This window comes from Dunckerocampus dactyliophorus, chromosome 8, assembly GCF_027744805.1.
Source record: "Dunckerocampus dactyliophorus isolate RoL2022-P2 chromosome 8, RoL_Ddac_1.1, whole genome shotgun sequence".
Taxonomy (NCBI): Eukaryota; Metazoa; Chordata; class Actinopteri; order Syngnathiformes; family Syngnathidae; genus Dunckerocampus; species Dunckerocampus dactyliophorus.
Window position 1 is genome coordinate 22,281,083 of NC_072826.1, and position 22,029 is coordinate 22,303,111.

The following is a 22,029-nucleotide window of genomic DNA, read 5'->3' on the forward strand; positions in this document are numbered from 1 at the left end:
AAGGGATAGAGAAGAAGAGAAAAGAAAACAGAGGGGGGAGTGCGGGGACAAGAGAGAGACAAGGACAACAGCAACAACAATTGCGACAACAATAACAAAACAACAGAAACGAACAGGACTACATCAGCAATATAAAGACCCTGACGGAAAGGACAAAATAATATCAACAACCACAGTGACAATACTGCATTGAAACAGTCACACATAATAGTAGTAATAGTAGTAATGAAATTATTAGCTATGATGGTGATCAGAATGAAAATAACTGTAATGCACATCATTGTAAAAACTAGAATCATATTGCTGACATCACCGTCACTGTAATAAAACCAACAACATAATAACACCCTGGTTAACACAGTGAGTAATGTGGGGAAGTACGTATGTATTGAGAGTGTGCACATGTACGTGTGTACAGGTATCTCTGTTTGTGTGCATGTCTTCATGTATATAAATGTGCACGAATGTGTGAGTGTATAATTGTCACTGAGAATGCATGAAAGGAGAGGGACTGCCTCCCACCACCAACCAAGCTCCGCCCCACACAGCCAGGCTGAGCCCACACCACCAGAAAGCCACCGGGAACCACAGAGGCGGGCAGAACCAAGACCAGCCCCCCAACAGCCAGCCCACAAAGACCCCACCCCCCAGAAGACCATCAAGGGGCCGCAGAGAGGCAATACCAACCAGAAACAGGGCGCCGGCAGGCCGGGGGCCAGCCAACCCCCGAGACCGGCGAGAGATCACACCCCACAAGGGCAAACGGGCACCGGGGGCCACACACTAGCAGGCCCAGAGACGAGCAAGGCGGCCTACAAACGTGACTCAGCTACATCAGTTCTGTCAGGAGGAATGGGCCAGAACTCCAGCAAACTATTGTGATAAGCTTGTGGAAGGATATCCAAAACACTTCACGCCAGTCATACCCTTTTAAGGCAATGCTACCAAATACTAAGGAAATGTATATCAACTTTTCGCTTTGAAGAAAGTCATAAAAAAAAACCTTGAATATTCCGTTTCTCATAATTACAGCATTTCACAAATAGAAATAATTTGAGTAATTCTTACTGACCTGAAACAGGAAAGGTTTTTAGGTTTTTCACTTAGGTTTAGTAGATTTAATTTCAGATCCTGAGAAAAAAAATGTTTCTATGTCTTTCTGCAGTGTATGTAAAATTGAAGTTTCAACTATATTCAGTATATAACCTTGTATTAACAAATTCGGCCATTGCTCTTCTTTCATCTAGTACACTGCAAATCACTGTAACCTTAAATACTGTATTTGTGAGCTCAATACGGCTAAATATTACAATGCTGTTGTCATAGCTTATCTCCATTCCTGCTGTTACTCAACCAAGCTAGGGCGCACTGAAGTGATAATAAAATATATGAGTATGTGGTAGAATAAAATGTGCTGACATATTTACATTCAGCATTTTCGTTAACGTTGTAGTCGTGGTGATACGTTAGGTTATGAAGCAGATAAGATGAAATCTGTCATTTAGACACAAATACCACAACTTGTGCAAACAATGTCGTCATGAATGATTCATGCTGTCACGACGCAATGCACGTTCATAGCAAGAACTCGTATTCATCTTTATTATGTGTCAAAGACACCAGGCACATTGTTCTGTTATGTGTGTGTGTTCTGCCATTGAATGTTCAATTTAAATTGCCATCTTGTATTGAAGTCAAATTAAGAAATGATGTTTGTATTTCGAACCTTGGTTAGTATCATGAATCCGTTGTAGAAGGTCCAACTCTAACCAAAGTGTACTCTAACCAAACAATTTTTCCCATAAGAAATCATGTAAATCAAATTAATGCATTCCAGAAAGCCAAAATTGTTAACACACAAAATGTTTTTATAGTTTTACTTGCAGAAAACAATTTGACGTGATTGTTGACAAAGACACAAGGTGGCAGTGAGAGCAACACAGACACCAACTTCCTGTTTTGCTATGAGTTATTTCTTGAATTCAATAGTATTTCTAATCTCAAGTCTCTGCCTTTCTTTCGATCACGGCTGCAGCAAATGGAGCCAAAGAAAGGCGCAAGCGCCAGCTTTTTAATGATGAAGCAGAGAAACACGATTGAATTCAAGAAATAACTTGTAACAAAACACCAAATTGGTGTCCGTGTTGTTCTTGCTACCACGTCGTCTTTGGCAACCATCACATCCTCATTGCAGATGAAAGTAAACTTAAGTGTTCATTTTTCGCTTCCATTCATCATTCATATGCATTTAAATTGTTTTATTTTTATTTTTATTTTTAAAACTATACAGTCATCCCTCGCCAATTCACGGTTCGAACTTCGCTCTGTCACTGTATTGCGTTTTTGTGAAAATTAATTAATCAATAAATGACCGCTGTTTCGTGGTTGACTTTGATCATTAGTCTAAAATATTGAAAGACAAGTTATATGTAGTATTCTGGTCACTAGGCATCAGTAATGTTATGTGGTGTAAACAAAGAGGGCTCTAATAATGATTAAAAAAATATTTAGAAAGTCATTAACAGGTTTTCTATTCTGTAACTATGAAAATATTGCATTTATTAAAATTGAATCCTGCTTTGCGGAAATTCACTTATTGTGGTCGGGTCTGGAACCAATGAGCCGTGATAAACGAGGGAGGACTGTAATTGTAAAACTATCAAAACGTGTTTTGTGTTAACATTTTTGAGAGTCAACCGGTGATGACATCATAGACGGGCGACTTCTGGTTCCGGTTGCCATTTTGTTAACAAGCTAATAGGATGCTAACAAGGATGTTTTGTGATAAAAATACATTAAAGAGCACAGCTGGACTCACAAAGTGTATTAGTAACACAACAACATACTGGAAAACATACACAAACTGAGGCAAAATTTGGCATACATTTTCTATGTTAACCTAAAAACACACTAATCAGAGCGTACGCTAACCAAGGTTTTATTGTATTGTCTAATTAGAGAAGAGTCACATCACTTAGACTTGAGTCACAATTTAGATGATTTTGGACTCGACAATATCACAGAAGACTTGCAGCTTGACTTGGACTTTGAAATCAATGACTCCAGAGCTGACTTGGACTTTAGTCTGTTGACTTGAAAATACTTGAGATTTTCAGTCAGTAAAATGTGTCCCCATTCAAAGTGTTCAACTAATATGATTGTTATGTCATTTCCGGCAAGACTGCCTATTTTCCCTTTGAATCTGCCTCATTGAATGCATCTATTAAAGTTCAGTCAGTTTCAACAAACAACAAATGGATTACATTTCTGTGCACTGACTAAATCCTGAATGCTATGTCAGCACTTTTTTTCTATGACTTAGTTTTGCCACACTGCTCTTATATTATTTAAAAATAAAACTATTCAAAATGCATTCATTTGTCAAATTTTATGGCTTGTTACATTGTTAAAATGGCATATTATTTGGTAAACACTATACAAGCACTTGAAAATTCCAAGCCTATCACTTCGGACTTGACTCACCATGTCTTGTCATGACTTAAAACTTAAAATTTTTTACTCACTCAGACAAATTTACTTGTTTCTGTTTTTTCTGTTTTCTGTCGACCGCGTGTTCAGCACAGCTCTCAAGGCAGAGGGACTGAGGTTTACCAACGTACACTTGCGCAGCCTCACAGGCTGGCATCCGTTACACTCACCCCCTCAAACCTCAATCCCATCCGGGTCACGGCACCAATGTAACCTGCCCTGTTTCGCACTGCCTGCACTGGGGCTCGAATACAGGACCTTCGTAATGGGAGGCGAGGGCGCTGACCACACGGCCAAAAGCCCGGACTGTCGACCGCATGTTCAGCGCAGCTCTCAAGGTAGAGGGAGTGAGGTTTACCAACGTACGCTTGCGCAGCCCCATAGGCTGGCATCCGTTACACTAATATGCTCATATTCCTTGATTCTAGTCAGGACTCGAGCAGCAGCATTCTGGATGTACTGCACCTGTTTTATAGCTTGTTTAGAGAGCCCACTGGGAAGACCGTGACAGTAATCTAGCCTGCTGGAGACAAAGGCATTCAATAGTTTCTCTAAATAAGGTCTAGACACTATTCCCTTGATTTTGGCAATATTCTTTAGGTGGTAAAAAGATGCTGATGTGATTGTTTAACATCTGAGTCCATGATTACCCTTAGATTTCGACCCTGGTGATTACGTTTTAGAGAGAAAGTTTTGAGGTGACTGATAACACTGTCTCTTTATTTCTGTGAACTACAGACAATGTTTCCAGTTTTTATTTAAATATTAGTGCAGACCTGCCAACATGTATGAATTTGTCGTAGTCAGCATACAATGTGACACTTGAATACGCTTGTATGCTTCATTGATTTCCCTTTTGTTGCATTTTACTGGTTTCAGGTTTTAGTTCAGGCTTTCTAGATAGATATCAGTTTCTCAATAGTATTTCAAATTGGGGTAGTGGGGAGAAAAACATTTCTGTCCACCAGTGGGGGCATGACACAAAATAATTGAGACAATAATTGAGTGTACAGGAACATGTTCACCTGCCATCAATGACACGTAAATCTGAGTGTCACCTGCGTAGTTGTGGTAAGAGACATTGTAGCTGCGTATAAACTGGCCTAATGGAAGCTTATACAGATTGAACAGGTGTCCCAAGATTGACCCCTGGGGAACTCCACATGTCATAGTTATTTGGTCGGAGACGATTACTCGCGGTTACTGTATTAGTGACACAAATATAAGGCATTCAGAAGTTGCACTGTGAATGATGCAGTATTCTGCACTGGTCATTAGGTGTCAGTAATATTATTGTAATGTTGGGTGAGATCACCAGAACAGCAGGCTTTGATTTGTTAAAACCCTTGTTACCAGGTGGTGCAAGACTCTTACCCCTTCGTGTGTTGAGCAGGCGCACCTACCTCTCTGACTCACCCAGGTTTTCACGACATAGGCTATGTAGAGGCGGCCCCGCTACATCCAGACCAAGCACAATGGAGTAACCATGTTTAAATTGTACCCAGCACTAGACCCTCTACTTATAGCCGCTTTCCTCCGTAATGGTTTGTTGCATTTGGTATAGACCTGGGATATTTTACTAATCTGTTAGCGATCATAAGGACCTGTTTATAATAGCAAAGGTGTGACCGGAACAACTTTCTTATACAAACAGCTTACTCTTTTATCTCACAAGACGCAAAAACAACAGAAAAGATGAATAAGGGAAATTTAATAGTAAATTTGGCAAGGGCAAAAAGCAGTAAAACAAGAAAAATCATACATTACTTTGTCTTTTAAAATGTTGTTGAGCTCCAGTTACATATGAACAAATGTTGTAAAAATGTCCCAACCGGAATGTCCAAAGTGGTTAAAAATGAGAAGTGGGTCGCTACCACCCTCTCAGTCTCTTCCCAACTTGAACAATAAACATGTCACAACAGCATCCAAATAAAAAGGAATAAGACAAAAATAAAAAATTGTCAAATCCACTGCTGGTGGGAAATTCCGTATCCCAAAGGTGAGACTCGTCAATGCGTATTTGATAAATCTTCTTTGGGCTCCAACAAGGCTCTAAGTTGCATGTGGAAAAAAGGAGAGAAGGAGCTGCATCTATATGTGGCTATCTCCGATGTCCCCGGGCACTTCCCTTCCTCACTAAACTGCGCCTTGCTGGTTGCTAGGTTGGTTGCTAGGTCTGTGTTTCTTCTGACGAGAGAGCGGATTACTCTTTTCGTTTGCAGAACAAAGTCACAGTTGAAGCCAATTGGGTAGAAGCAGCTGCACGTATTCCAGGGACTCGCAAGGAGCAAAAACCACCGAAATGTCTTGGGTGCGGTTTTTATACCTTTTCCATTTTTTGGTGTCATAGCACCAACTTTTTCACACACTAACTTGTTCCAACTCTTCCTGGAACACAAAAAGTTAGCACAAAAGGTCAATTTCCGCCCAGCAACGATGTGAAACACATGTACAGCGGATGTGAAATACATGCATCGCAGCTTCCCATACCAAGCAACTTCCTCAAAATTGTGTGTGTGTGTGTGTGTGAGTGTGTCCCTATCAATGCATCACGCTAAACTAGGTGAAGGTTCAACTAACTTGTGTGTTCAAAAATCTATTTCCTCAAAATAGCTGCACATCTAGCAAGCATAAAAAAAATACGAAAGAAGTTAATGTTTCCCTCCAGTGAGAACAGCTATCTTTCAATAACCATTGCTTATACATATATGTACATATTGCTATGAACATATCCTCCTTTCACAAGGTGAGGTCGACAAAATAGTACATACTTGCATAGCCATGAGCACAATCGTACTATAGAGTGTCCCTCCTTTACGCCATGCAACCTTCTATGTCTGCCCATATCATACATGCCTTATTAATATATAATATTGGCTGGATATTTTATGGCGTCATAATCAGCAGGTATACATGTTATGGTAACAATTAGTTTCCCTTAACTCCTATCCTCGCCAGTCATCCCTGGCTGGGACCCTAAACAGGTGCTAACATTCCGGGCCAAAATGTACCTGGACGCGTGTGACAATTAAGAGGTAGCGTCACTCTCCTCAGGTCACTTGTGTGACCTCATCACCGGATGCCTTTCACGGCCATGCCATGACCCAGTCCTTTCACAATAGCCAAGAAGTCCCTTGTTACTGTAGGATTCTTGACAGATTGAATGATCTCACAACAGGTACAATAATCCCTAACATGGGCTACCGTTGCGGCCGTAACCCATGCCAACTCTGAATCCCCAACCTCACGTCTTGTCCACCCGCCACTCAGCTCCCCTAGCGCCGGACATATTTACGGCAACACACACAAGCACAAGTCTTATTTATGTCTTAAATGTGTTATTTTCTATTATTATGTCTACTATGTTGGGTAATACAAATGTAAAGGTAACTATAGGGGTGTTATTTCATGCCTAGAGGACTCTAATAATGTTAAAAACCGTATTTAGTAGGTTGTAAACAGGTTTTGTATGCTGTAACTACAAACATTTTGCATTGATGAATAAGGAATCCTACTTCACTTATCAACTACGGTCACCGATGGTGGGTGCTGAGCTGGGTGAGTTTTGGTTGGTGGAGCAGGCTGAGGAGGGAGAGGGGCCAGTTTTATTTTTTGAGGATAGAATCCTTGATCTTGCCATGTCTGGAGTGAGGCCATTTTGGTCCCTGAGTTCACCAAGCTTTCAAGATGGTCAGGAAGTCTCATGAGTGATGGTGGAGAACGGTAACGAAGCAGGTGGGTCCCAGGCCTGTGGTGAAGGTAAGAGAGAAGCTGCTGCATCTGAATCCTGTGTTCGGGAATCCTTTGCCTGAATCCTTTACTGGGTCCTCGGGGAAAGGGCGAGGCAGGAGTTCTTTTCTCGCTCCTCTTCTCTTCTCTCGATGGCAGCACAGGATCTGGTCCTGGCTCTGATGCCTGAGAGCATGGAGAAGGTTATCCGTCAGTTGTCTCACTCCACCTCTGTTCAGGTGTGGCCTTTTTTTTTACTCTCTTTGCCAGAAGAGGTTAAAATTGTCAGTGAAACGCAGCCCTCTGGACTCGCAGGCTTTGGACAGTCATGTGTTCAACCGAAGCAGCCACCTGAATTTGTTCATCCTCCTGTCGATGTTTGTGAGAGGTCCACTGACGAATGTCGGTATTGCCACTTTCTCCAGACTCTTTTTAAGGTTTCAGACTGTTCCTTTCTGACATCCTCTGCGCCTACGTGCACAATCAGCTGTTTCAACTCTTGGTGTTTTGCCAGTTCCTCAGGTAGCAGTTTTATGATGTCAGAGACAGCAGCACTTGGATAGCTGCAAGTACTGTAACTATTTTGTTTATGTTCATGTTAGATATGGCTCCGTCTCCAAGCACCAGAGTATCTTTGACCTGCCGCTTTGTGCTGACGTCACATAAAACACAAAAATTAGACAGAAAATGGCGACAACACTGCTCCCACAATTTACATTTACTTGCAACTTGAATTTTTAGATGTAAAATGACAGGTAGAGCCTTTAGTTATCAGGCTCCTCTGTTATCTCTCTGACTCAATCCTGGGAGCAGACACCCTCTCTCTATTTCAAAATAAACTCACCTTTTTGCTAAAGTATATAGTCAGAGTTGACCCCTTTCTCCTGATACGTTCCTCTCTGTTCTTTGGACTAAGATAAAGACTCTCCTGTTTCTCATTTGATCTACCTGTTTTAACCCAGCCGGTTGAGACAAACGGCCGCCCCACAGAGCCTGGGTTCTTTTCAACGTTCCCCAGAGGGAGTTTTTCCTTGCCTTTGTTGCCAGGTGCTTGCTAATGTGGGGTTTCAGTTGTTTTCTCTTTTCATTTATGAGCAGCGTGGTCATACTGTAGGCCTACTTCATGCGTGCCTTTTGTTGTGATTAGGTTGTATAAATATTACTGAATTTAATTGAAAAGTTGAACTTCATGTTGACTTATGCACAGTGATTTTATGGTTTCATCTCTGTTTGTTATACTCAATTACACTGGACTCCGAGAGTGGTAAAAATCTGCTATATTAAGGCTGAATCCCAATTCTACCTCTTACCCTTACCCCTAGTTTTTGTGTCGTTCATGAGAATCAAGTGGTGTCCTAATTCTCCTTAAACCGAGGAGTAAGGTGTAAAAGGGGTACACACCCCTTCATTTCAAGTGTGGTCTCTGAAATGAAGGGGTGTGTAGGCGGAGCTACAACACCAGCTGAAGTAATTACGCATAATTATTGTGTTTCACAGTAACGTCACTCATGGTTTAGCATTTATTCAATCATTTGCTACTCCACGTAAATATTGGCTAAGGTGTAAAAGGGGTACACACCCCTTCATTTCAAGTGTGGTCTCTGAAATGAAGGGGTGTGTAGGCGGAGCTACAACACCAGCTGAAGTAATTACGCATAATTATTGTGTTTCACAGTAACGTCACTCATGGTTTAGCATTTATTCAATCATTTGCTACTCCACGTAAATATTGGCTATGTTTTGAATTGTTGGTTTTCGCGAGTTATAAGTAGCCGGCTAACACCGATATCTGACTTCACTGCAATCTACTGCATTGAATAAATGATTAGACAATGATAAGATAGCGACCACATTAGCCTGTTCAATGTAAGTTGTATTTTAAAGTAGCGAGGGGAATCTACATTACTGAGAGAGTGCCATGTTTGTGTCTGACTAAAGCGGCCCCTTTCTCGGACACGGCGGGTGGATATCCCTCGCGCTAAACTCGGATGCCCCTCGCCTACCCATGGCAGGTGGCTAGCCCCGCTCCAGAGTGTACAGGCACGTTGGTGTTTTCTATTCTAATCATTCAACGCAGCACATCGTAGTGAAGTCTGTTTGCTGTGAATCATATCCACCCAAGTCCACCAACAATTGTCATGGTGTGATATGTTAACTGTATTCAGCATACAGTATGGAGGGTCAGGAAGTGAGCTAAATGAAACATGTAAACAACATGGCTATATGTGGACAGCACACCACATTATGAAACTTTATTTTTACTTTTGGAATCTACTGTTACCCCAACTATTGTTATATTGTCACTATTGTCACTCTATATTTGTTTTCAGCACACTATTACTAACTACTATTACTATTATTATTGTATTTACAATGAGTTAATAGCTGCAGCCCATCAATCATGCATATGTGTCCTTCCTGCGGGAGATGCTAAGCCAAGTGAAGTCAGCTGCTAGAAAGTAAAGCACTCCAGGACCTTTCAAAAGCTACAATCTCAGTATGGAAAAGACAAATAGAACAAAATGCAATTATGACGCTTGATAAGGTTCATACATTTGTTGATGACGTTTGTTATATTGTTATTTCTATTTCATATGTATATTTGCTACATTTTGTATTTTTATAAATGTTGTTACAGTGCTGGTTAGAAGCTGTTTATTACGATTGTTTGTTGTTTTGCAATAAATGTCACACTTTGTACAAATGTGTGCATTTTATTTAAAAAAAAAAAAGTGTTGTGAGGTAGGCTCTATAGCATTGAAATAATGTAGCCATGTGTGCACCTTACTTCATGCACCATTTCTTAGTGGCTTCTTCCCCTTGGCCCGAGGTTTTAAGTGGTAGGGTAAGGGGTAAGGAAAGGGGTAATACAAAGGGGAAGGGCTAAGGGGTAGAATTGGGATTCAGCCTAAATTATAAGTGTCCTTACAGAGTCTTGGAAAAGACACGGTAAAAAGTTTTTTCACCCTTTCCTTTGGCGGTAAATGTGGATTTCTTACTACTGTATTCCACTTGGAAGCCTTTCATAAAGTCCTTTTCTGGTTTCTAAGGCAAGAATCCGAGCTTGTAGCACACAAATTTCTTGCAGATCTAGCCGACAGCTTTCACAGGGAGACTTTGGCTGAATGCTAGTTCCACCTCTACGCCCTTCCCCTTCGTCTTACCCCTACCCCTGCCCCTGTAAACCGAGGGCCAAGGGGAAGAAGCCACTAAGAAATGGGAGGCCACTAGATTCTCATTACATCATCAAACTTCACCGCTTGCTGGCTGTGCCGTAAGCACACTCTAAAAACTAATACAGTGCTGTACTTTTTTGATGAAACATTTTTCCACAAAAAAATACTGAGTGAAGACAAAAGATGTTGAATCCGTTACATGTACCTAATTAATTGAGTAAAAATAATTTAAAGAATTGAGTAGATCTGAATAATCTTTATTTTTAACCATAACCCATTCATTCATAATTTGAGTAGATTTTGTTAAAAATGATTTTTTTTTTTTTTACTTACAATTAAACTTTTGCTGCCCTTTCAACATGGCCCCCCTCTCGGCCGCGCCATCTTGGTCCAATGGTACACCGGGCGTTACAGATTGGAGCTGGTTTTGACTGCAGAAGCAAGCGGTCTTGCCCCAGGGACACAGCGGCGGTGACTGCGTGGAGACAGCGAGGATCGAGCCGCCCACCTTCGGGACGACCTGCTCTACCTCCTGAGCCACGGCCGCCCCTGCTATATTTAACCTTTTAGTTACTTTGATTCAAATAAAACAAGTATAAAACAGAAAACAAAACACACACGATAACATTTCAACTGGATGTTTCTGTAATATGTATGTATCTTTAATAGTGTACTACACTAGTACACTTAGCAAATGGCAAATGCAGTATTTAGAATTTAACAAGGATTAAAGCTATTCAATAACAAATTAGAACAATTTGTTAATAAGAGTGAATTGCTTGCGGATAGTCAATGTGCATATAGAGCTAACATTTCAACCTCCATGGCACTGATTGAAATTACTAAGGAAATTACCAACGCTATAGACCGCAGAAAGTGTGCAGCTGCAGTATTTATGGATCTGACACAAGCTTTCCATACAATTAATCACAAGATCCTAATTACAAAATTAGAAATGTACGGAATCAGAGAGTTAGCTTTGCATTGGGTCAAAAGCTACCTAGCTAACAGGAAGCAGTATGTGAAGCTAGGAGAATACACATCGGCAGGTGTAAATATTATGTGAGGAGTACCCCAGGGGTCAATAATGGGACCTCAACTGTTCAACTTGTATATTAATGACATCTGTAAAGTGACGAAAGACTTAAAGTTAGTAGTATTTGCGGATGATACTACTGCTTTTTGTTCTGGGGAAAACACACAAGAGTTAATTAATAAAGTCACAGATGAAATGGCCATATTAAAAAGATGCTTTGATAAAAATAGATTATCCTTGAACCTAAGTACAACTAAAATAATGTTTTTTGGTAATAGCAGAAAGGACATGCAGGCGCAAATCCAAATTGACGGTGTGGACATTGAAATTGTGAACAAAAATACATTTTGGGTATCGTGATAGATGAAAAAATGAGCTGGAAATCTCACATTAAAAATATACAACATAAGGTGGCGAGAAATACTTCAGTACTGAATACAGCAAAATTTGTCCTTGACTAAAAATCACTCCAACTTTCTACTGCTCTCTGGTATTAGCATATCTAGCTTACTGTGTGGAGATATGGGGTAATAACTATAAAAGTAATCTTCAGTCTCTTAATGTCCTGCAGAAAAGAAAATTAGGATAATCTGCATATAGAGAACATACAAATCTTTTATGTTTAAAATGACAAATTTCCTGATTTAGTTTGATTTCAAACAGCTAAAATATAAAGCATAATGCAAACAAAACCTGTAACCCGAAAACATCATACATCGCTTTTCTACAGGAGAGGAGAAATATGAATTAAAACAACTTAAAACACAAAGAACAACGCTAAAAAGCCACACCATTTCAGTGTGTGGAATTAAATTATGGAACGGATTAAGGAACTCAAACAATGCACTAAGATGAGCCATTTTAAGAAACAATAAAAGCAGTTGATGTTTGCAAAATGCAAGGAAAAAAGAGTCTTGAAATAATTATGCTATGTTTATTTGTATTTATTTATTAGTATATTGGTTATTTCTTATGATTACTATTTGTTATGATTGTGGAAAAACCTTGACAATTATACTACCTTATTGTTACATTACTTTATAGCTTTTCTATGTATTAAAAAGATCACATGAAATACAGGAAGTGAATAAATGTACAGCAACAGATGTGAAGCGGAACTGTGAATTGTATTATGTGATGTATTCCACTGTAACTTGTATGCATGTTCAAATCAAATTAAACCATTACCAATACCGTCACCAATATTTTAGGAGCAAAGTGCTTTTCAAGTCACCACAATACGAAGCCAAAAGGCCTTTGAACTTAATCGATTTCACCACTTGTAATAGCGAACATTTCACATTTGAACTCAGGTCCAGTAACCGGTTACAACAGTATGTCCTGACGTGACCTCTTTTATGTGGCTGAATTTCACCCAGAACAAAAAAAACTTGACATTAAAGTTCCAAACGCAAACATTATCTCAAAAGTTGCAGGAGGGAAAAACCTACAAGCGATAAACAGGAAGAATTTCACAACAAAGCAGCTCTGGTTTGTACTTGTACTTTACCCCTGTGGAACACATTGTAAAACTTATGACCAATGCCTTGCATCAAACTATGAGCCCGAGTGGACACAAATAGCAGTATTAAAAAAAAAAAAAAAAAAGAAACACAAGAATTAAATGCCATAAAATGTAATAATAAATAAAGCCTCTTGAAATCAAAAGTTGTTTGGAACAACTCAGGCACTTTGTGAAATTTGTTTAGTTCAAAGTTGAAATTTTAGGTTTTGTTTTTTTTTATTTCAGTTTAGTTTAAATTACAAAAGAAAATAGTACTACCAAGTTTCTGGAAGAAAAACTCAATATGTAAACAATGTGGTGCAGAAAGCGCGGATTTGTCATGAGCACGTCCTCGCGACCGTTAGTGACGTCACAATGTTGAGCGCGATTTACTCAACATATTAAGTTGATGGGAAAGTGTGACTATTAATTAATTAATTAATTTTAGTGTTTGAAACGAATCTTCACCATCACAAAATACACAATTATTTCGAGTGGAATTTAAGTTTATTAAACAGATGTAAGAATCCTAATCTGTTTTTTATTTACTAGTTGATTTTAATTCATGGAAATGGAAACCTTTAAATAACTGTGATAATTACCAACGGGCTGAATTATGTTTTAGAGTGCAGATGAAACAATACAATTGTTCATAATAAGTGTTTACTACCAAAAAGTAAGGTGTTCTTTTTTTTAAGTAAAAGGAAGACATTTTTAGAAATTGTGACATTTATTGGTAAACAACAAACAACTCTAATAAATAGCAGCGTACAACCAGCACTGTAACATTTATAAAAAACAGAAAATGTATCAAATATACATATGGGGTAGAAATAACAATACAACAAAGTTTATGAACATCAACAAATGTATAAACCTTATCAAGCATTATTTGAAGGTTCAAAAACCTCCATGTTTTGGCCTTGCTCTCATCTTGTCGTTGATGTTCTCTCATTTGGTTGCATTTTGCTTTTACATACTGGGATTGCAGCTTTGGATTGGTCCTGAAGTGCTGTGTGGTGTAGCAGAGGGCTGACCTCAGTTACCTCAGCGTCTCCTGCAGGAATGACACATATGCATGATTGATGGGGTACAACTATTAAACAATTGTAAATACAACAATAACCGTAATTGTAGTATAGTAATAGTGTCCGAAAACAAATAGAGTAATGGTTTAAAAAATTGATGGTACAACGTTAAATTCCAAAAGTTGAAAACGGCCATGTTTACATGTTTTATTTAGCTCACGTCCTGACCATCCATACTGTACGCTGAATACAATAAACATGCACCATGACAATTGTTGGTGGCTATGATTCACAGCAAACAGACTTCACTACGATGTGATGCCTTACATGATAGCTAATATAAAACGCAAATGCCACAGTACACTTCACTAATGTAGATTCCCCTCGCTAGTGAGTGATTTTAAAAAGCAGCTTACAATTAACAGGCTGATGTGGTCGCTATCCAATAATTGTTTAATCATTTATGAAATGCAGTAAATTGCCGTGAGGTGCGATATCGGTGTTCTGGCTCGTTATAACTAGTGACAAGCAACAATTCAAAACATAGCCAATATTTATGTGGAGTAGCAGATGACTGAACATTTAAAAAAACATGACTGACCTCACGGTGAAAATCAATAATGATGCTTAATTACTTACATTTATATGCTTTCGGTTTCCACTCTGCCGTCCTGTCGGGGGAGCGTTGTATCTGAGACTCCTCCTACCCCTACGTTTCAAGTGCGGTCCCAACCTCACTTGGTTTCTAAGACTGTACATCACTGAGCACCTTATCCCTTATCACCTTATCCCAGCTGGGACACCCCTTGATTCTTGTGAACACGCAAAACCTAGGGGTAAGGGGTGCACTTGGGATTCAGTCTTGGTTTGGATGACTCCTTCGGGAAACTAGAAGGTTGTAGTCGCTGGCTCATCAAATGAATTTTAAAAATAATTCAAAAAGTCTTGGACTTGACTTGAAAAGAAAAGAAATCAAATCATATCCAAGGTAAAAAGTAGAATGATTTAAAAAGTGAATAAAGCAGCAGAACCAAGCAGAGACATGCCAGCATTCGACAGAGCAGGAAGCGCTTTAATCATCTTTACATTATTTATATATATATATATATATATATATATATATATACAGTATATATATATACTGTATATATGTCAGGAAAATATGGTTTGTTATTGCTCTTATAGGCCGCACGTTGGTCTAGTGGTTAGCATGTTGGCACAGTCAGGAGATCAGGAAGATCTGGGTTTGAATTTCCGTTGAGCATTTCTGTGTGGAGTTTGCATGTTCTCCCTGTGCGTGTGTGGGTTTTCTCCGGGTACTCCAGTTTCCTCCCACATCCAAAAACATGCATGTTAGGTTAATTGGCGACTCTAAATTGTCCATAGGTATGAATGTGAGTGTGAATGGTTGTTTGTCTTTATGTGCCCTGCGATTGGCTGGCGACCAGACCAGGGTGTTCCCCGCCTGTCGCCCGAAGTCAGCTGGGATAGGCTCCAGCATGCCCCCGCGACCCTAATGAGGAGAAGCGGTATAGAAAATGGATGGATTGCTCTTATCAAATGTTTTATAGACACTGACTTGCGATCGTTATCTGCTCCAGGGTAGAGGCCTCTTGTCTCCAAAACAAGTCTTTCACATATGCTTATAACCAGATGCAAATGGCCTTGGCTTTCTAGGCATGTGAGTCTTCCCGTCATCGTCTCTGTCCCTCACAGGAGGAGATCACCCCTTCCCTCACATGTGTAGTTTCCCATTTTAACATATCAGCATATACAAGCCATCTCGTCTATCTAATCACACATTTATTTACCTTGGGCTTAATCTATTGAAGTGCTATACTTGACTTGAATTTTGTTTTGTGTTGAGATAAAAATATGGTTGCTTACTTAGGTCACTATGAAATCAGTTTTGTTTTTTTCCCCCCCCAAATTCTGTTTAAATTTTTTTCTTTTTACACTTATTTTATCACCATAGATTGTGTGTTTACTTGTCAGTGAATAAAATCATTACATTTATTGATGCAATACATCATTGGTCAATTTTGGCCAGTATTTTTAACTTTCCATTGCTACAGAATCCTCAGCAAATGTAAGCTACGTCTTAAGACACCCTTATTTTGTTAACACTATTACAGGTTGTGTGCCACTCTTATTTTGAAGGCCAGAAGTACGGTGTGTGTGTAGAAAATGTACTTTTACTGTTGCTAAGTGAGATAGCTAGCTGGGAGCTTCTTGCAGCCGTCAACGGGCATGGGCATCCTAAAACGCTCGGTTACATACCAAAAACACAACTTTGGCACACACACAGCCACAGCATGCTCCGCTAAACTAACCTAACCCAGCCAGTTTACACCGGCTATTACTGTACGTGAGCTCACACTCGGTGAAGAGTGTTTTCACGGACGTACTAACTTCAGGAGGGGGCTGACATGCCGCTATGAATGAGCGGTCCGCCACACAAATGTTTTCACAATGTCAATATCCGTGAGATTCCGTGTTTAACAGTAGATCCGTTAATGCGGAAATCATAGGGCCCTACTTACCAGTGGTCTCCAGTGCAACAAACAGAGCTTTGACCAGCTGGTCCAACTTTGTTGCCGTTTCATTTCCATACGGTTCGTGAATTCTTGTGACGGCAGTTCCCCCGTATGAGGCCGTAGCTGTTGTGTTTTTCTTGATAAGTCCGAGCCAGGTGCACTCGGCCAGTGTAGCTTGATGATCACACGTTGTTAGCATCTTTGCTAACATTAGCAAAGATATGCTTTGCCCGAAGGTGGTACTTCAGACTCGTTGTGCTTCGATGAAAATACAATTCATCACCGTAATATGTACACACAACTTTGGTTTTATCCAGATTTCGATTAGGCAGCTTTGAAATTATACTGAAATTATATTAAAATTTCCCGTTCTCCTCGTTCATCGCTGCTGGCTGCATTGCTCGGCGCGGAGGACTACGGGGTGACGTCGCAGTCAAACTTAGTGATATAATGAAATTGCGTCATTGCTTTTATTACGCGTTACAATTCTGATTAAACGTGTTATTTTTAATAGCCACAATTTGAACAAAGCAAGCCAGAAAAAAAAATGTTTTTTTAACAGTGATAATTCACATAATAATAATGCAATAGTGCTATTTTATGAAAAATGCTTTCCTCTGGATAGAGGGTACTTGGCTGACATACAACATACAAGAAGTATTTTCTTTGACGAAATTTTACGGTGTAATGATAAATGAGCGTCTTATCGCAAATATGCTGCGTGCTCACATTGATCTTCCAGCATTTATTGTGTCTTATCAGTGTGTGTCAGATTATCTTATCCTTTCCAACAGAAACAAGCTGTGCATGATTTATGACTAATACCTCCTCCTTAGCACTGCTGTGATATACTGTATATAAGATGCTGCACAACGACTACATATTGGGTTCTTCTGAGGTCCCGAGGTAAGGGTGCGTTGAGAATGAAGTCAGTACAATTTACTTTCAGTGCAGAGGCAAGAATTCATTCATCATTCCAAAAGGTTCTGCAAAGGCAGTTCCGATCCAGGTGGCAACATGAAAGAATATTTTATATTCACAGTGTCACCACTCATTTTAATCTCCTTCCATTAAAATCTCCTCAAACATTCTCCAACACAGAAAATAATGTTGATGTTTTGTTTGTTCAAACAGTAAATTCACAGCTTTGTGCTCAAGATGACAAAGTTGACAGTTCTAGCAGGTAAAGCACTCTTCACAGAACACGACATTGCTTTTGTACTGTCAATGTCAAGCTTTGGTTTCTCGTTCCTTCAGGACTGTGCCTGCTGATGTGCCAGCTGGGTAACTCTTACTTCTCTCATGTTGCAAATTCAAGATTCAAGAGATTCAAGAGAGTTTTATTGTCATGTGCATGGTCAATAAAACTCTGGAGATCTGGAGAAAAATCTGGAGATAGAGATTCAAACGATGCATTTTGACAGTAAATGTGTTCTTCTCAATCCATAGCAACGTCCTCCCAGATGGTGTGTTACTTCACCAACTGGTCCCAGTACAGGCCGGGTACCGGCAAATACATGCCGCAAAACGTGGATCCGTTCCTGTGTACACACCTGATTTATGCTTTTTCAATCATCAACAACAAAAATGAGCTGGTCACGTATGAGTGGAACGATGAGACCCTTTACCAGAGCTTCAACGGTCTGAAGCGCAAGTATGGACCTGTCGTGGAACACCTGAATATTTGATGTCCAACTTTCTGGTAACTTTGAATAGAACTGACTAGAGCTGCAACAATCAATCGATGATTCATCGGTTATCCAATTCATCGACAACTATTTTGGTATTTGAAGAATGTTTTTTTGTATTTTAAAATGTAAATGTCCTCTGATTTCAGCCTCAAATAATTTTTTTTTTTCATTTCCATAGTCATCCATGAAAGCAAACCTATTATGTTTGTGTTTTAGGCAAAACAAGATCTTCACACACATCAGTGTTAACTTTGGAAAACAGTGATGCTTCTTTTCTGATATGTTGACCAAAACACGAACTGTTTGTGTTTGGTTCATATTGATTTGGCCCATTAAGGGCAGGGGTGTCCAAAATGTGGCCCAGGGGTCATTTGCAGCCCACGGCACACTCTAAAAATATCATTTTACTAAAAATATTAAAAACAACAAAAATGGAAAAATCTGCAAGAATTTTACAAGAATAAACTAGTCAAAAAAGTTCAAATCGAATCATTTTATGAGAATAACGTAATATTATGAGGGAAAATGAGGTCATATCAGTGGCATAAAGTGGAAATATTAAAGAAAAGATGTTACTTTTTAAAATTTGTAATATCATGACAAACAAAACAACAAATGAAGTTGTAATTTTTGGAAAATTAGGTTGCGGGAAAATTATAATGTTATGAGAATAAAGTGAAAATATGGAAATAAAGTCATAATTATGAGAAGGAAATTTACAAGAATAAAGTTAAAATAGTTAATAAACAACAACAGAAATGTAAAAAAAAAAACAGCTGTAATTTCACAAGAATAAAGTCAAAATGTTAAGAGAAAAAAGTCATTGTAACTAGAAAAAAATTGCAGTTTTACGAGAACAAACTTGCAATACTATAATAAATAAATAATATAAATAATGTTATTTTAGTAACAGAGAGAAAATTAGGTTGGTGAAATAGTTATACTATTATGGGAATAAAGTTATAATATGGAAAGAAAATGTATAAAGAAAGTTGAACGAAAAAACTAAAGCAAAAATTAGGAAAAATGAGCAAAGCTAATGCTATTAATATGCTTTTTTGCCTATATCACAAAGCTGTACTTTTTAAAAAATATATACAGTATATAACTTCTTAGCATACAAAACATCAAAGTGACCCTTCCATCCTTTTTTTTTTCATTATGTGGTCCTGGCTGGAAAACGTTTGGACACCCCTGGTCTAGGAATCCTCCATCGCTTCAAATTAAGAAGAATAAGTGTTAGTCGCAGCCCTAGAGATGACACGCATTTTTGTTTTCAAGGAACCCAAGTCTGAAGACGTTACTTGCCGTTGGTGGATGGAATTTTGGCTCAACTCGGTGAGTTTTTGAGCTTGAATTGTAACACTCCAATGACTGCATTTGGCAGGAAAAAGTTGCAGGAAAACTGAAGAAATGGCATAAATGATGCATGCACTATTGCAATACTAAGTTGCAATGATGCAGTTCATAGCTATGTTGTTATATCCTTTAGGTTCTCCATCATGGTGTCCACTCCAACCAACCGTCAGAAATTCATTCAATCTACCATCAAATTCCTGAGGACTCACGGATTTGATGGTCTGGATTTGGACTGGGAGTACCCTGGATCTCGTGGAAGCCCCCCAGCAGACAAGACGAGGTTCACTTTGCTCTGCAAGGTGATACCTGAACTTTCCAGCAACAGCTTTATGCGCTGACACCACAAAATGTAAACAAACACATGTGTACGTTAACAGGGACTTGCTGACGCCTACGCAGCCGAGGCCAAGGCCACAGGCAAGCCCCAACTCCTGCTGACTGCTGCAGTGTCTGCAGGAAAGGGAACCATCGATGCAGGTTACGAGATCGCTGCAATTGCTAAGTACAAAACTATTTGCTCTTTGGAAATGTCATCCTCAGTATACTCTTCTATCAATCAAGTATATCCCATATGCGCTTCCAGGTATCTGGACTTCATCAATGTCATGACATACGACTTCCATGGAGCTTGGGAGCCATTCACAGGACACAACAGTCCACTGTATAAAGGCTCACATGACACCGGTGACCTCATCTACTTTAACACGGTAAGATTCTTAGTGGCGGTATTTGAAGATTGAACCGTTTGTGGATAAATCAAGTGCTGTACAGTTATGGACACAGCACTTTTGACACTCAGATCTTCCATTCCTCCATTTCTGTGTCAGGACTATGCTATGAAGTACTGGAGGGATAAAGGCACCCCAGTAGAGAAACTGAGGATGGGTTTTGCTGCCTATGGTCGTACTTTCCGTCTGACATCATCAAACACTGGAGTCGGAGCTCCAGCTAGTGGTGCTGCATCGGCCGGTCCATTCACACGTGAAGCTGGATTCTGGTCCTACTATGAGGTCAATATTAGCAGTAGTTGAGATGGTGACCCTTCAGACCATCCATAGTTTTTGCACTAAACTGTTTTTCAGATTTGTAACTTCCTCAAGGGGACCACCATTCAGTGGATCGATGAGCAGAAAGTTCCATATGCCAGCAAGAACAGTGAGTGGGTGGGATTTGATACCCGAGAGAGCTATGAGAGAAAGGTTGGTGAAGCATCAAAACACAACAATTAAGGGTTTAGTCCACTAGCTAGGACTTTGTAAACGTTGTTGACTTGGCTTCTTGCTTAATCCAAAGGTTCAATACATGAAGGACATGAAGTATGGTGGTGCATTTGTGTGGGCTTTGGATCTGGATGATTTCAAAGGAGAGTTCTGTGGACAGGGCAGCCATCCTTTGCTGGCGCATCTGCGTAAACTTATTGACGTTGGTATGTCTTTGACTGCGAAAGTTGAGAACTGATCTGTGATTTCAGGACACAATTCTTCGCACTTCATTTATGAAAGCAGGAACCGTCATGATAGCAGCTCTCTTTTGTGAGTGGAATGCCAGGGCAATGCCTTTTTTTTCCTCAACTTTTACAGAAATGCCTCCAACGCCATCAACCACAACAAGGAGACCAAGTGCTACAACCACAACTGCCAAACCTGTTACTACCACTGCATCAACAACCTCAACCACATCCAACAAACCCATTGGCACTACCACCGCAACATCCACCAAGACCACAACCAAAAAACCCATTGGCACAACCCCCGTACCAACAACCTCAACCACAACCAACAAACCCATTGGCACGACCGCCGCACCATCCACGAAAACCACAATTCCCATCCCAGGACGTGGCTTCTGTAAAGGCAAGCCAGACGGAACATACACCAACCCGGACGATAAAACCAGCTTCTATGTGTGTGCAGGAGGTCGAACCTTTCCGAGGAAGTGTGGCATTGGCACTGTCTTTGGAGACAGTTGTAAGTGCTGTGTGTGGCCTTAACAGTCACATGGCTAAATGAAGGAATGCTCCTGGACCAAAAAAAAATGTATAAAACATCTTGGAAGTAGAATGAAAGGTTGTCAAATTCAAGGTTTTAGTCTTAAGGAACATATAACAAGAGATTGTTTCTTTGCCTTGCCCTCAAACTGATTGACTTTAACCCTTTCAAGCCCAGTTTGGTAAATGAGTCATCTGACAACACAATGTAGGTAACTCCAAAATGTTGTTGTTGGGTTTTTTTTAAATCAGGTTACTGATGGTATGATAAAACCCTCAATTAAGAAACAATATTCAGTGTTTTTGTCTCTGTCAATGTGTCACAACATCAATTTGATATATATACAGCAGAGAGATATAATAAGTACAGATGCTTGGCTTTCTTACTGATATCAGATATACCATTATCAGATATACCGATATAGGCAGCAGATACTCTCTTGTAATGAACACATGATGCATCTGTTCCTGTCATGCCACTCCATGCATTTCA

The 22,029-nt window shown here is 39.6% G+C and overlaps 1 protein-coding gene across 5 annotated transcripts; it reads left to right on the forward strand.

The window, feature by feature from the left end:
* Positions 1–17,657: 17,657 nt before the first annotated feature.
* On the forward strand, positions 17,658–21,539 carry LOC129186314 (acidic mammalian chitinase-like). 5 transcript variants are annotated; one of them, XM_054784445.1, is made up of 12 exons: positions 17,658–17,682; positions 17,757–17,783; positions 17,949–18,153; positions 19,472–19,528; positions 19,683–19,848; positions 19,927–20,051; positions 20,133–20,256; positions 20,377–20,559; positions 20,632–20,748; positions 20,843–20,975; positions 21,130–21,226; positions 21,362–21,539. In XM_054784445.1, exons 1-12 carry the CDS (start codon positions 17,658–17,660, stop codon positions 21,537–21,539), a joined length of 1,437 nt encoding a protein of 478 aa, XP_054640420.1. The 5 variants fall into 5 exon arrangements, with proteins under 5 accessions (XP_054640420.1, XP_054640421.1, XP_054640423.1 ...); XM_054784446.1 differs by having other exon boundaries at positions 21,371–21,539; XM_054784448.1 differs by having other exon boundaries at positions 21,130–21,223; positions 21,380–21,539.
* The last annotated feature ends 490 nt before the right edge of the window (positions 21,540–22,029 follow it).